This window comes from Crocodylus siamensis, chromosome 10 (assembly GCF_052110815.1).
Source record: "Crocodylus siamensis isolate JL-2025a chromosome 10, ASM5211081v1, whole genome shotgun sequence".
Classification (NCBI taxonomy): domain Eukaryota; kingdom Metazoa; phylum Chordata; order Crocodylia; family Crocodylidae; genus Crocodylus; species Crocodylus siamensis.
The window spans coordinates 65,970,313-65,983,208 of record NC_143404.1 but is presented as its reverse complement, the minus strand read 5'-3'; the positions used below and the strand labels follow the sequence as shown (position 1 = coordinate 65,983,208).

General features: G+C 41.9%; 1 protein-coding gene across 5 annotated transcripts in view; it reads right to left on the bottom strand.

The window, feature by feature from the left end:
• Positions 1-12,896, bottom strand: part of PHACTR3 (phosphatase and actin regulator 3) — a 197,718-nt gene that overhangs the window by 160,932 nt on the left and 23,890 nt on the right. The window contains exon 1 of one of the 5 annotated variants that reach the window (XM_090020751.1): positions 4,220-4,452. The exons of 2 other annotated variants lie outside the window; for them this stretch is intronic. In XM_090020751.1, the coding sequence (XP_089876877.1) occupies positions 4,220-4,328 (109 nt within the window). In that variant the 5' untranslated portion in view covers positions 4,329-4,452. Of the gene's footprint in view, positions 1-4,219; positions 4,453-12,896 lie in introns of those variants that run through there. 2 more of the 5 variants (XM_090020742.1, XM_090020743.1) reach the window with 2 other exon arrangements.

Here is a 12,896-nt window from a genome sequence, read left to right as displayed (position 1 = left end):
AATTAAGTGCATGTGTAGACAGTGTGAGAGAGTGCTTATGCTAAGCAAGGCCTAGCATTAAGAACAATGCACTAAAACTCCCAGAATGCTTCAAGGAGGTTGAGGAGTCAGCGATTGACATTCTGGTAATCACTTTCTGACCCTTAGATAAAAATGGACCTTCTGACCCTTGAACAATGATAAAAATTGCAGCTTATATTGTCAAAACAGGAAACCGTATGGCTAAACCACAATGACGAAAAACCGCATATTATGTAAGCCTTGACATTTTAACCCTGCTAAAAACATAAGAAACATAAAGGTCATTAAGAAACATAAGAAATATAAAGGTCATTAAGAATTAACATAAGAAGCGTAAAAATTATAATACAAAGTGTATCACCTGATATTATAATATCGATAAGTTAACTAAATAACCAATAGAAGTAAAAATTAGAAATGCATATGTATAAGTGTTATCGTATATAACTAATAGTAAAGTTATGTTAGATGCCTCAGATCCACCATGGGGACAGTTTTGTATCTTTTGTCTAAAAAAAGATAAGGGACTCCTTTTAAATGAGCTGTTGACCAGTTCTGAGACTACTGAATCAGGCAGCCGCACCTAGCCTCCGGGTTAGAAAGCAAGGGCTTGATTTGGGAACCTCGTGAACCAACAGACCTCCTTTAGTTTATGACTTTGTGAAACAATAAAAGTTTTAAATTGAACATCCAGGTCTGAGCCTGTGCTTAATTCAGTCCTTATATAATTCGGCAGACAGGGCCACTGAGTAACTGTATCTAAGATGGGCATCAGCCAGAGCTGTGGGTACTCAGAATTTTTGCAAATAGTTTTTCAGCTGCATCTTCAGAATTGAATCTGTGAGGGATCTGGCTAGATGAGTACTATAGATATCACTTTCTGATATTGGAAAAGAAGCACTTTTTTACCCTTTATAAGGAAGAAGGGGATAGTTTTAACATCAGCATGAGCAGCTTCTACAAAGCATTTTGCCACAGAATGATATTCAACCAAATAAGATAGCATTCAATTACAATGAGATGGTTTTCTAACACAGGGTAAGAACTTTTTCAGGGCAGTCTATTCATACTCACTTCCCTGCCTCCGTCCATTTTCTTGTCCCGTAATCTGCCAAAAGGAAGTCTGCTGGGCCAGTAATTGCACATGGAATTCTGGGCTTTTATCTCAACTGAACCCCTGATTGACTTGCCAGTGGTTCAAGCCCCAATTGCACTGGCAGGAATATGACCTTGGGCAAGCCATGGAGCCTTGCTGTGCTTCAATCAACTCAACTGAAAAACTGAGTTAAAAAAAGAAATCCAATATTGCACCAAAACTGTCTTTCTAGAAAGAGAATTAAATGCCTCTTCATCTACATCCTCACCTGTTTGGTGTCACTGAACATACTCCTGCCTAAAATGGGCCACAAAAGACACATGCTGTAACCTGATAAGCCAAGAGGAGTAATAGTCTTTGTTTAAAAACCTTGCATTTCTCACTACTTAGAAAACATGTTATTTAACACCTGTTACAGCATTTTTTATAAGGAACCATATTCACAGTGTGCACATAGTCAAAGAAATGCACGTGTAGAGGCTGCTTGACCCTACCTGTTGTTCAATGAAATACAGGCCACTATGGCAAAAAGCAGACAAGGATTTTGACCATCCACTGGTATCCCACATGACAGAGAAAACAGTGGAACTCAAACATGAGTTTAGGATGAGAATGCCACAGAACAGACCTCAGTCAGGGTTTGAGCCACAAACAAAATCTCTCCAGAAGGAAAACCTATTTATACCTAACATTATGAATTCCCCTCCACCCCCAAAACAACTCATCCCTGAATAAATCTTATCCTTGTTCCACCAAGGTCAGTGATATTTTGGCTCATCTACCTTATAAAAGCCATTTGGTTATGTTAACGGTTCAGTGACATGAATAACTAGCCCTCAACCACCTTTCTCTAACTCTTTTTAGATGGCCCACCATCAATTCATAGAAATGATGCTTTACCACTATATTGAGTAATACCATTTTAAAGTAAACGATGTGTTTTGTGAAGCAACAGTTTGTTAAACATATTTTCAATAAGATTAATGTGATTATGACAAGTACTTCAGAAAGAAAAATCCTGAACTTCTCATACAGTTTTAGTTTGCATCAGCACATTTGCCTGCATAACTAAGTTTAAATAAAAACAAACCCTGTCCAATATCACTACTTCTCTTTTTAAATGAATAAGAAAAATACCTTTAAATCCATCTTAAAATCCTGAAAGATCAAATTAAGAACACAGTTCCAATCACCTGAGGTTAGTAATAAGACTTTAGTAGGGCTGGGGTTGGGCCATATATATGAATAATACTCTATTAAATAACCCATGTTTAAGCAGTCCTTTTGACTCAGCATCCTTAGATGACTGTGTTTTAATTTTAAACCTCTAATCTAAAATTTAACTGTTCTATTACCTGATAGGAAGGTAAGATTACTATGTAATTGAATATTCATGCTATACCATAAAAATTAGATGTAAAGGTATTGTTATCAACAATGTTGCACCATGTAGCATTCTTTGTTAAAGTGACACTCCTACACAAAATGAGAAGCATACTACATACTGTAAATATGTTAGCTAACAAGTCAGACGGGTAAATTACATGAACAAATAAATTCAGTTTCCTTGAAGGTCTCTTTAATCTATACAATGTGATGTTGCACAAAACTGTGTGTTCCCATACAAACAAACACACGCTATTGTACTGCATTTTTTGAAAAAAAGAAAGCGCTTTTCTTGCAAATTTTATGCAGCTGCTGCAATGCCATAGGGATATTTGGCCTTAATTGTGGAATTGTTATTGAAAAATAATGTAAGGGGTTTTTTAAAATATTAATAACACTTCCTCCTTGCAGAAAGTGTATGTTTATTTTCCTTTATGTATCAGAAGGTTTCAAGAATTAGTCTATATGGTTACATTTACTGCTTCCAATTGTTTATGATTGCTTTGAAATATATAGAAAGAGATGAAATCTCAGATGATTTTCCTTTCACTAATAAACCCTGCCTTCAGAAATCAAATGGCAGAAATACACATTCCTCTCTTTCAGTCAAGATTGCCCCTTTGGGAGAAAGTCTAGCACTTCATGTTAGAGGCATCCTTTGTTCCCTTTACTTGGGGTATCTGCACAGTTGGACATCAGAGATAAATCCTCTACTGTTTCCATTTATTTCATTTTTTTATCTAGTTCCAGTGCAACAAAGGTGCTTAGAATTGTTTGATAAGGGAAATGAATCAAACTTAAAATTGTCATAATTATTAACAGTTACATTCTGCCTCAAAGGAAAGGAATGTTGGCAAGCAGACCCATCAAAGAGGGCCGGGAGCTTGTATTTAATCACTATTCTGCAAATGGACAGGGACAAAGCTATGGCCCAAAACACACTAATTGCAATGGGCTTCTCCCCCCTGGCTTCACCAGGCTTTTGGGTCCGGCCCTACCTGAGTTCTGCATTTAAAAATCAGTACACTAGGCAGCGAGGCTCAACATATCTTGTATTGTCCCACACTGTTAGCCACACAGTTCTCAGCATCAGTTTATCATGGGTGGTATTGGTAACTCTCATAAAGAAACCTTACAACTCATACATGATGTACTGTTTATATAAACCCCGGAATCAACTGGATCTTGGCCTTTGCTTCCAGCTGCTTGCCATTAGGCGTCTCCTTGTACTCACATCACATTAAACCTATCTGGACTTTTTGAGTTGACTAAGAGAAGTCTTGGCCCTGCAAAGCCAATGTTGTTTTTCTTTTGTTGTTGTTGTCCCCCTCCCCCCAAGGTGCCCAACATTACTTTGATATTAAATTCTGGAGTAACTGAATTATTCTTCAAAGCCGAAACGACTCTCAATGAGCTGGTCTTCAGGGAGGGGGGTCCCTTGAATTTATAAACAACCTACTGCAATGAGCTATCCGCACCTTCCCCCCCCCCACCTCCCTCCATAAGAAGATTAGACTCCTCTGTATGCAGCGAAAATTACCTTCTTGTAGGGGGGAAAGCATTTAATTATGACTCTGCTCCCTCCTGTCTCCATGGTGATGCCAGGCAAACAGCCTGCTCCTTTCTAGTGTAGGAGAGCGCCCCCCAGCCCTGCCCAAGGGATGAAGAGATGCCCCCCAGAGCCCGGGGGAGCCCGGGGAGGGGGCAGGCTGGTACCTGGATGCTCTCTGCCGCCGGAGCCCGCAGGGTCCGTCAGGATGCTGGGGTCACTCTGCGACCTGGCCCGGGGGAGGAAGCAGCCGGGCCCTTCCTCCGCTGCAGCCATGGGGCTGGGGCAGGGGCCGGGCGGCAGTCACGCCGGGGGAGCGGGGGCCGCGGGCGGGCGCGGCAGCCCCGGCGGCGGCGGCAGCATCCTCCAGCCCCGGGCAGCCCCCGCGGCCCCGGGCTGCGGCTCCGGCCCCTTCAGGGGGCGGCGGGCGGCTCCATGCCCCCGCCCGGCGGCCGCGGCGCCCCGACGGCAGCGAGCGGCGCGGGTCTGCTCGGCGGCGCGGCTCCGAGCATCTGTCGGGATACTCCCATCATGCCCCGCGACAGGCAGCGTGACATCACGGCGGGCTGGACCGCGCTGGGACACCTGCACTGCACAAAGGGGCAGGTGCAAGGGAGGAGGGAGCCCCTCCGCCCCCGCCCCCGAGCTCCTCGGACATGGGCATTTGCCCCAGCGGCCGGGGAGATCGCCTCAGCAGAGCAGGGCGCGGGGGCTCCCTCCCTCCCCTGTTGACGACCTCCAAAGTGGGCAGGGAGATGTCCACAAGCCATGATGCACCGTAGGGGAGGGTGAACCAGGCCTGGAAATTTTGCAACGATTTTTTGGGGGAGGGTGAAGTTTTTTTGCAAGGAAGCGGCTCCGTTTGCATGGTAACACTGCGCTATTTAGCTAATTTCCCCCCCCCAAAGAATGTTTAAAAGGTTCACGATGTAATGGGGAGTGGGTTAATAGTTAATATGCTATGTGCACCTCGCTTCGTGAAATCGGGTACGTATGCCTTGCTTCTTGAAATTGGTATGTATGCCTCGCTTCCTAAAATTGGGTATGTACACCTCACTTCGTGAATACAGGTACATATACCTCACTTCATGAAATCGGGTATGTACACCTTGCTTCTTCACATCAAAAATGTCCGACTTGCATATAGGTCATCAGAGGGGCCCCGAATGATTCTTTTGAGCAGGACCCCAACAGCCCTAAGGATGTGCCCCTCAAAGCCAGAAACTCCAGTTTTGAATCAGTCCCTTCTGACTCTACAGTTTATTAATCTACGAAACGCAGAGCTCATACAAAACTAAAACTTTCGTTGTAACATTTATTACCAAGCAAGAAGCAGAAAGTATAAATTTGTCTACAGAAAAGGAATGCTTCATAGAAATGTACTCAGTGGTTTCCACAAAACCATATAAAATACTATAAGGAAAATGAAACAATAGAAAATACTCAAGTTTAAGTATATTTCTTGTTTCTAGGTCTCCACAGCAGGTCTTTGGCTCAGTCACCTACAGAAAAACGTGAATTTCATGTTTTTGCCCTAAGGCCACTGCTGCCCATGCTGCCGGGAAGAAGTTGGGGCTGCTGGGCACTTTCTATAGCAGGTCCTGGGGGAGGCAGAGGGGTCATTATTGCCCTGGGGAAATGGGTTCTAGCTCTGCCTCTATCCTAGAGTCCATATGGAGATGGAAAAGGATCTTGGAGTCATCATTGACTCCACGATGAACATGGGCCGGCAGTGTGGGGAGGCAGTCAAGAAGGCCAACCGTACCCTGTCATGCATCCACAGATGCATCTCGAGCAGGTCCAGGGAGGTGATCCTCCCCCTCTATGCGGCACTGGTCAGGCCACAGCTGGAGTACTGCGTCCAGTTCTGGGCGCCGCACTTCAAGAGGGATGTGGACGATATGGAAAGAGTCCAGAGGAGGGTCACTCGTATGATCAGGGGTCAGCAGGGCAAGCCTTATGAGGAGAGGCTACGGGACCTGAACCTGTTTAGCCTCCACAAGAGAAGGTTAAAGGGGGACCTTGTGGCCTGCTACAAACTGGTCAGGGGGGATCAGCAGGTATTGGGGGAGTCCCTGTTCCCCCGTGCGCTGCCAGGAGTGACCAGGAATAACGGTCACAAGCTGGCGGAGGGTAGGTTTAGATTAGATATTAGGAGGCGCTACTTCACAGTCAGGGCGGCTAGGGCCTGGAACCGGCTTCCAGGGGAAGTGGTGCAGGCTCCTAGCCTGGGGATTTTTAAAAGGAAGTTAGATGAGCACCTTGCCGGGGTCATGTGACCCCGGTGCTCTTTTCTGCCAAGGCAGGGGGTCGGACTAGATGATCTTCCTAGGTCCCTTCCGACTCTAGCTACTATGAAACTATGAAACTATATGTGAAGCTGGGCACCTTTACACAGGTACTCAGGCCTATAGGCACCCAGGCTGAGGTATTGAAATTGTAGTGCCCAGCCATCCCAGCAATGGGCTCTGCACCCAGACTAAACAACATTACAGTAAATGTGAGGAAAGTTCAAATCCTACGCGTCTTGAAGTGGGCCCTTAAAATGACAAGGCTGCTTTTGAGCTTCATCTGTCAGGACCTCAGTTCCCATCTGTAAAATGGAGAAAATCATTCCTGCCACTTCATACGGATGTTGTGAATTTAAATTCATTAGGGTTTGCAAAGCACTTAGCAAAGCACTCCAGTGAGAAGAACCATAGAAAAGCCCATGAGGAAATTAATAGCTCTGTATTCAGTAGAGGGTTTGAATAATGTGCAGTAAATAGGCCACAGGAGCAAACATTGAACAGTGCGGCAAAAAAAAAAATCCACTGGGAGTAGCTGCTCACTCAGCAAGCGCTGTCCTTTTGTTTGCATTGAATCAGGCAAGGGTCCTGTGGAGCAAAAAGTAGGTGGCTATATAATCAAGCATGATTAGATGGCTGTATGGGCATTGTCAGATCTGGCTGAGACATTTCCTTATTTTAGGGTGCTTGACTTTGAAACCTGAATTTTCCTTTAATATAGGTTTTACTGTGTGTGTGTGTATTTGGGATTGGGATTGGGATAAATTTCTTGATTTGCATAGTACTCTATCAAAAGAGAGAGTAGTCAAGAAGTGAGTCAAGAATCTCCTTCCAATCTGAAGAGATAGACCACACCTTCGTACATTCTTCATGTCACAGAGTTTTCCAGAGACACACTGACCTACTCCTGAATGTTTTAACAAACCTGAGGACCTGAGAGCCCTAAAGCCTGTAAAAAGACTAAATGTAGCATTTCCCGTGTGTAAAAATGTCACAGTGCTACGTCCAATGTCTTGTGTCTTCCAAGGTTAGACATGAGTGCTGTATACTGTTCCAGAGTTAGGAATCTTCCCTTCCAGTAAAGGAAAAATATGCCCTGTATATCTTATTTCTAGCCTAGCAAAGAGATGAGATAAGTTTGAAAGCTTTTCACCAAAAAAACTGTGGTAGGCTGTGGTATGGTTCCTGTACAATTGAATTTATGATAATTAAGTCGCCTAGCTTTATCAGCAAAGAAATGGAGGTGTGAACTGCATGTCATGGCAATATTCACATTACTATTAAATGTGATCCTATTAAAAGCAACAACAGTCTTTGTGGTATAAAAAATGTTTACCTTAGAAAATAAAGTGTTTCTGTGGGTTAACTAGTGACCTGTCATGCAGTTCACTTTGCTGGAGAGAGCACTGGACTAGGCCTCAGATAACTTAGGTTCTCTTCATAGCTTGCCCCTGGCCTGTATGGGCAAGTCATGTTGTTGTTCTGTACTTCAGGTTTTCCATTTATAATGCAGAACTTAATGGATAAATATACAGACCCACCTGAACAAAATGCTTTGAGATGTATGGGTAAAAGCTGCATAAGATTTGGGTACTATTATTATTACAAGTAGGTCTAAAGAACAACCTCTGTATTTAAACAAATCATCGTCCTGTCCACTAGCAAAATCTCCTAGACTGGTGTAGAACCCTGCAGATCCTTACCAGTGTAAACTCTGCTTTTAATTCTAACCATACATTCTTCCCAGACTGATCATCTCCAGCCAAGGAAAATGTACAGGGTTCCCTAGGGGTTATAAAATATTGTCCAGTAGGGATCACTTGATTAATTCTTGGATCCTCTCTCTGTAATGACTGAGACCATTACTTCTGCATTTACTTTCATTCCTGCCAAACCAAGCGGCAAGAGAGTCTGGGAATACATCCTAGGTATTTTGCATGACAGCTGACAGAACTGCCTTTAGGCCACCTTGTTATTTCTAAATGAGCTGTCATCATATCTGTGGTGGGGAGGCTGGAAATAATAATTGTATTCAATTCTTTAAACAGAGAGCACAGAATATTTCTTTTATTTTGCACAGTATATTTCTTTTATTTTGCAAAATATATAAGGTTTAATTGTATGACACCTCTAAGTTAGCCTCTTAATAATAGCAATGATGAATAATGCATACATTTGTACCTCTATTTGGATCACCTTAAAGAAGGTTCTGCAGTCTTTCTGTTTGGCATGGTTGGAGTGCTATGGAAGGATCTGAGCTGAGTTTCATGCAAACTCCCATCATGCTGAGGGCTCAGTACGGCTAGTAACTGCGTGCATCTACACAAGACGCCTTAACGCACAATAGAATTAATCTACTTTGCATTAAGCGTCACAAAAAAAAAGTTTGCCTTTGCTACTGCACATTAGCACAGCTACTGCACCTTTATCTAGTACTTCATCCAGGTACTGAACTTAATGTGCGGTAGCAAAGGCACATAAATGAACACATAGACGCACCCACTGAGCACTTCATTGAAGTAGATGGGATTTGATGGAGACCAGTACCCACCAAGAGGCCTTGAACAACAGGACCCCATAAGCATCCCTTACAGGGAAAATCTCACCCCTCTTGTGGGTGACAAGCATTTGAAAATCTGGCCCTGCATTACATCTTCTTTGGCAGCCTCATAGTGTTATATAGACCTACACATAACATTTGCAGCATCAGAGCCTTTATTTGCCTTAGAGTTATTCCAGCCTGAATGCCCTTTTATTTTCTGGTTATGATTCTAACCTTTTTAGTTCCCCGGGTATTATTTCTTTCTCTCGATCAATTTAGTAGAATGAACAGATGCTATATTTTTTCTTTGTTGATTTCCAACCTGTATTTCTCTAATCAAACAAATGTGGTATTTAATGGATCAGTTCAACATGAGTTGTCTCTAGTTCAAAGAAAATGGCATTTTATTTTTCTCTAACCAGGATTCATAAGTTGAGGAACCTTATTATTAACAATGAAATGCCATGTAAAAAATACTAATGAATAAGCAATATTTATTTAGGTTTATGCACATTACACCCTAAAAACACCCCAAAAAACAATGTGCTTTGGACTCTCTTAAAGTTATTTCAAATACAATAAAATTAACCCCCAAAGGTAAATAAAGTGTAGCTGTACAGATCTGTTAATTTTCATTCTGTTCAGTAGACACAGTAGAACAGAAACCAATATCTATGGTATGTTCCATTTAAAAATATGCATTAATAATTGAAGTCTGAAGATGTTTCTTCGAAGGCAAGGGAGGAAAAAAAGAAATAAATCATGTTGGATCTATTTTTCTTGAGGTAGCAGAATGTTAAAAACTCTCATTACTCAGCAGCCCATTTGTGGTCTCTGATCATTCTATCGTTTGGAAAAATCAACTCCACATTTTGAATAATAATATCAACTTTGAAGTTGAAATTGTTTTGATGACCAAAGGAAATGATATCTCTGCTCAGAGCAATGTTTTAGATGTATAGCAACAAAAAAGCATTTGTTCTGGCCCGTGCAGATCTTACCTGACTTTTTAAATTTTATGCCAGTTGGTTGTCACTCTCTTCACTCACATCAGTGGTACAGATGTTATCATTTCTAATCTTCAAAAACTACTATCTTCATGTACCGTTCTGCTTTTTATCAGACACTTTTTTGGCAAATAGGATAAGGGGTATGTTTTGAGGCCTAATATGTCAAAAAGGACATGAAAGAAATCTAGGCCCCTAAGAACAGACAAAAGACATAGCTGCTAGTTTTTCCATATAGTGTGAAAGATTTGGTAGAGGTCTTCTCCAAAATGATATTGTCCCACTTGCTTCTATAGAATAGTGTCAAATATATTAAGAACTCAAATAATAAAGTGGAAGAGATTTTCTTATCAGTGATATTTACACCTTTTAAGTCACCTAGTTTTAGTTGCAACTGATACTTCTGACTTTCTTCAGGAATAACCCACTGCTGCACTCTTGAGTGTCATGGCTGATTTTCAAATTTGCTCACTCTCTCCCAGCCCCACTGCTAAAGCAATGAACAGGAAAGCCAGGGGACAATGTAAAGGAAGACAACTCACCCGCCTGCCTGCTCAACCAGCAGCTCTCAAAAGAAAGGTCCTTCCAGCTATCACAGCAATAACAAATATAAAGTGATTCCTTATAAAATACACTACAGCAATGGTCCAAAATTACAATAGCAACAGCAGCATGGGAATTCGTAGAAATGAAGCTCAGATCTGCAGCAGAGGCTGGGAACAATTTCAGTGATATGGCTGCCCTGCAGTGACCATGCACTGGGAAGGGAGCTGAAGAGGGAGAGCATTTAAGCTGTTTCAGGTTTACTGACATTTGTGTAAACCTTCTTTTCTCCTTCACATCCCCTATGTATTTAAAGGAAACAAGTATGTGGAAAAAAGATACCTAGGAATGAAAGCAAGGGTTGGGATTTATGTGCTTATTGTAGTGGAGAAATTGTTTAGGAGCAGAGTATACATGTAAAAATATGACCTCTGCTATGCTGCCAAAGTCAGTGAGACTTAAGGCAACAATGCTATGTAAGTACTGATTTCACAAGCTAATGTTCCCTTGGGGTGAGTCTTTCATAACCAATTTTCTCCAAGATTTCAAACCACTTGGGAAGAAAGGATCACAGGCAGTTTGCAGGCTGAGACGAAGTCATCTTCCTTTCTCCATTCCTTAGGGCATTAAAGGCTTTACATGGCCCAGTCTATTTCCTAATGACAAAGTATTCTCAGGAAGGAAGTACAGCTTCAAGTAATGTGACTGGAAGGTGCCTTTTGTTCTATTTTTACTGCCAAAGTATTCCACGGTCTTATGATTTAGGGATCTGAAAAGCTACAGGGCTATAGGACGTCCAAAGATGACAGCAAACCATGGGATTTAGCTTTCTCTGTAAAAAGCAATAATTAATGCTCTAGAACCATTACAACTGTGGCAAAGAAATAGAGGTTCTAGGCTTAAGGAAACAGTGAAGAGAAGACAGACCGGAAGAAATCAGTCATCCAGTGTAACTATTAAATATATGAGATTTCAGTTTAAGATCCCATAAAAAATTACATTAACTTGTACAGTGCCAGTAATACCATATGAAATAAATTGCCCCTACATGTTATTTATTTTAATTGCAAGGCAGTATCTGGCTATTACAGCCTTGAGAGGAGGTCTATCTAGCATTATGCTGGCCTGGATTTCTAGAGCTGCACACTACCAGTGAGAGCCTAGCTTCATTGAGATAAGTGGGAGGTAACTATTGACTTCAGTGGGGCCAGAATTTAACTCCCCAGATCTTTAGTTTCTTGATACTGTCCAGCATTTCTTTAAGCTGATCAAACCTCTTTGTGCTGTCCATTCTTCTCCCCTATTTCCCCCAATTTCATTTTTGTTTCATATAGATGTATTTTGCCTCCCATCAAAACACATTACATCTTCCTTCCTTTGGTGAAAATAATGAGAAAGGGATGCCACCAAAAAGCTACTCAAAATCAAACCCACAAGGAAAAAAGCAACTAAATAATGCATAGTGTTCTTGAACAGAAAGCTGCAGTGCAGCTTCCCATGTCTTACCACAATGCAAACACCTGGTGGTACTGTGCAAAGGTATAAATGGCAGTGCAAAAGCAGATATTTCCCCCCACAAGTCTTAAGCTGACCTTAAATGGAGTTCTGCAGCCATTGCTGTAAGTACCATGTTGTCTCAGATTTTAATCAAAACTCCACCAAGAATACTCAAGTCTTCTGTTTAAAGTAGGGCAACTGGAAGAATTGGTGCAATAGGCATTCTGCACTCAGAGGTCTTCTTTTTTACTCTCCCTTGAGACTTTTCATGTAACACTCTGGGCACGTTAAGCCTATTCTTAGGTTGCTTTGGACTCTGTGTTAGTTTGCTGTGTCAGAGATGTCCCACTGATGCATCCAGGTTCTGAATGAAAATCAAATGCTTGCTCGTGTCTGTAATGTAGTACCCAGAGTTTTGGCAACAGCAGTGTTTGAATCATGCCTCCTTTACTGCTGTCCTGCATAACTTGAGTGGGAGTTATGGGGATTTGGCACCTTGGGGATTGGCCTCCCAGCTTTTTAAGGCAAGGATACATTTTATTAAATTATACAGACATATGGCCATGTATAAAAAATAACTAGTGTGATTATGCCAGCTCTTCAGATGCCTTTTTCAGTTAGTTTCCCTGGTGGTGGGGTGGGATATTCCATTTAATTCTGAGTCAACAAGGATTAATATTATTCTGATCATAGACCTATCCCATGCATTTGTTAGTAGTGGCTAAGTGTGTTTAATTGCCTTCATGTCATGCAAGCCCTATAACATTTTATTTTTAAAAATGACACATAGCAGGAGAAAGCTTTTAACTCCACTCATCCAACTGCTCTTCAGCCCAAGCAGAGCTATAGCATGGATGACTGTAGGAACTCATGAGAGGAGGGTGCCCTAAACAGAGCACTAATCATCCTCAGGCCATGTGCAGAGCAAAAACAAAATATGGTGAAGCTAATTTGCATCCAGTTGAGA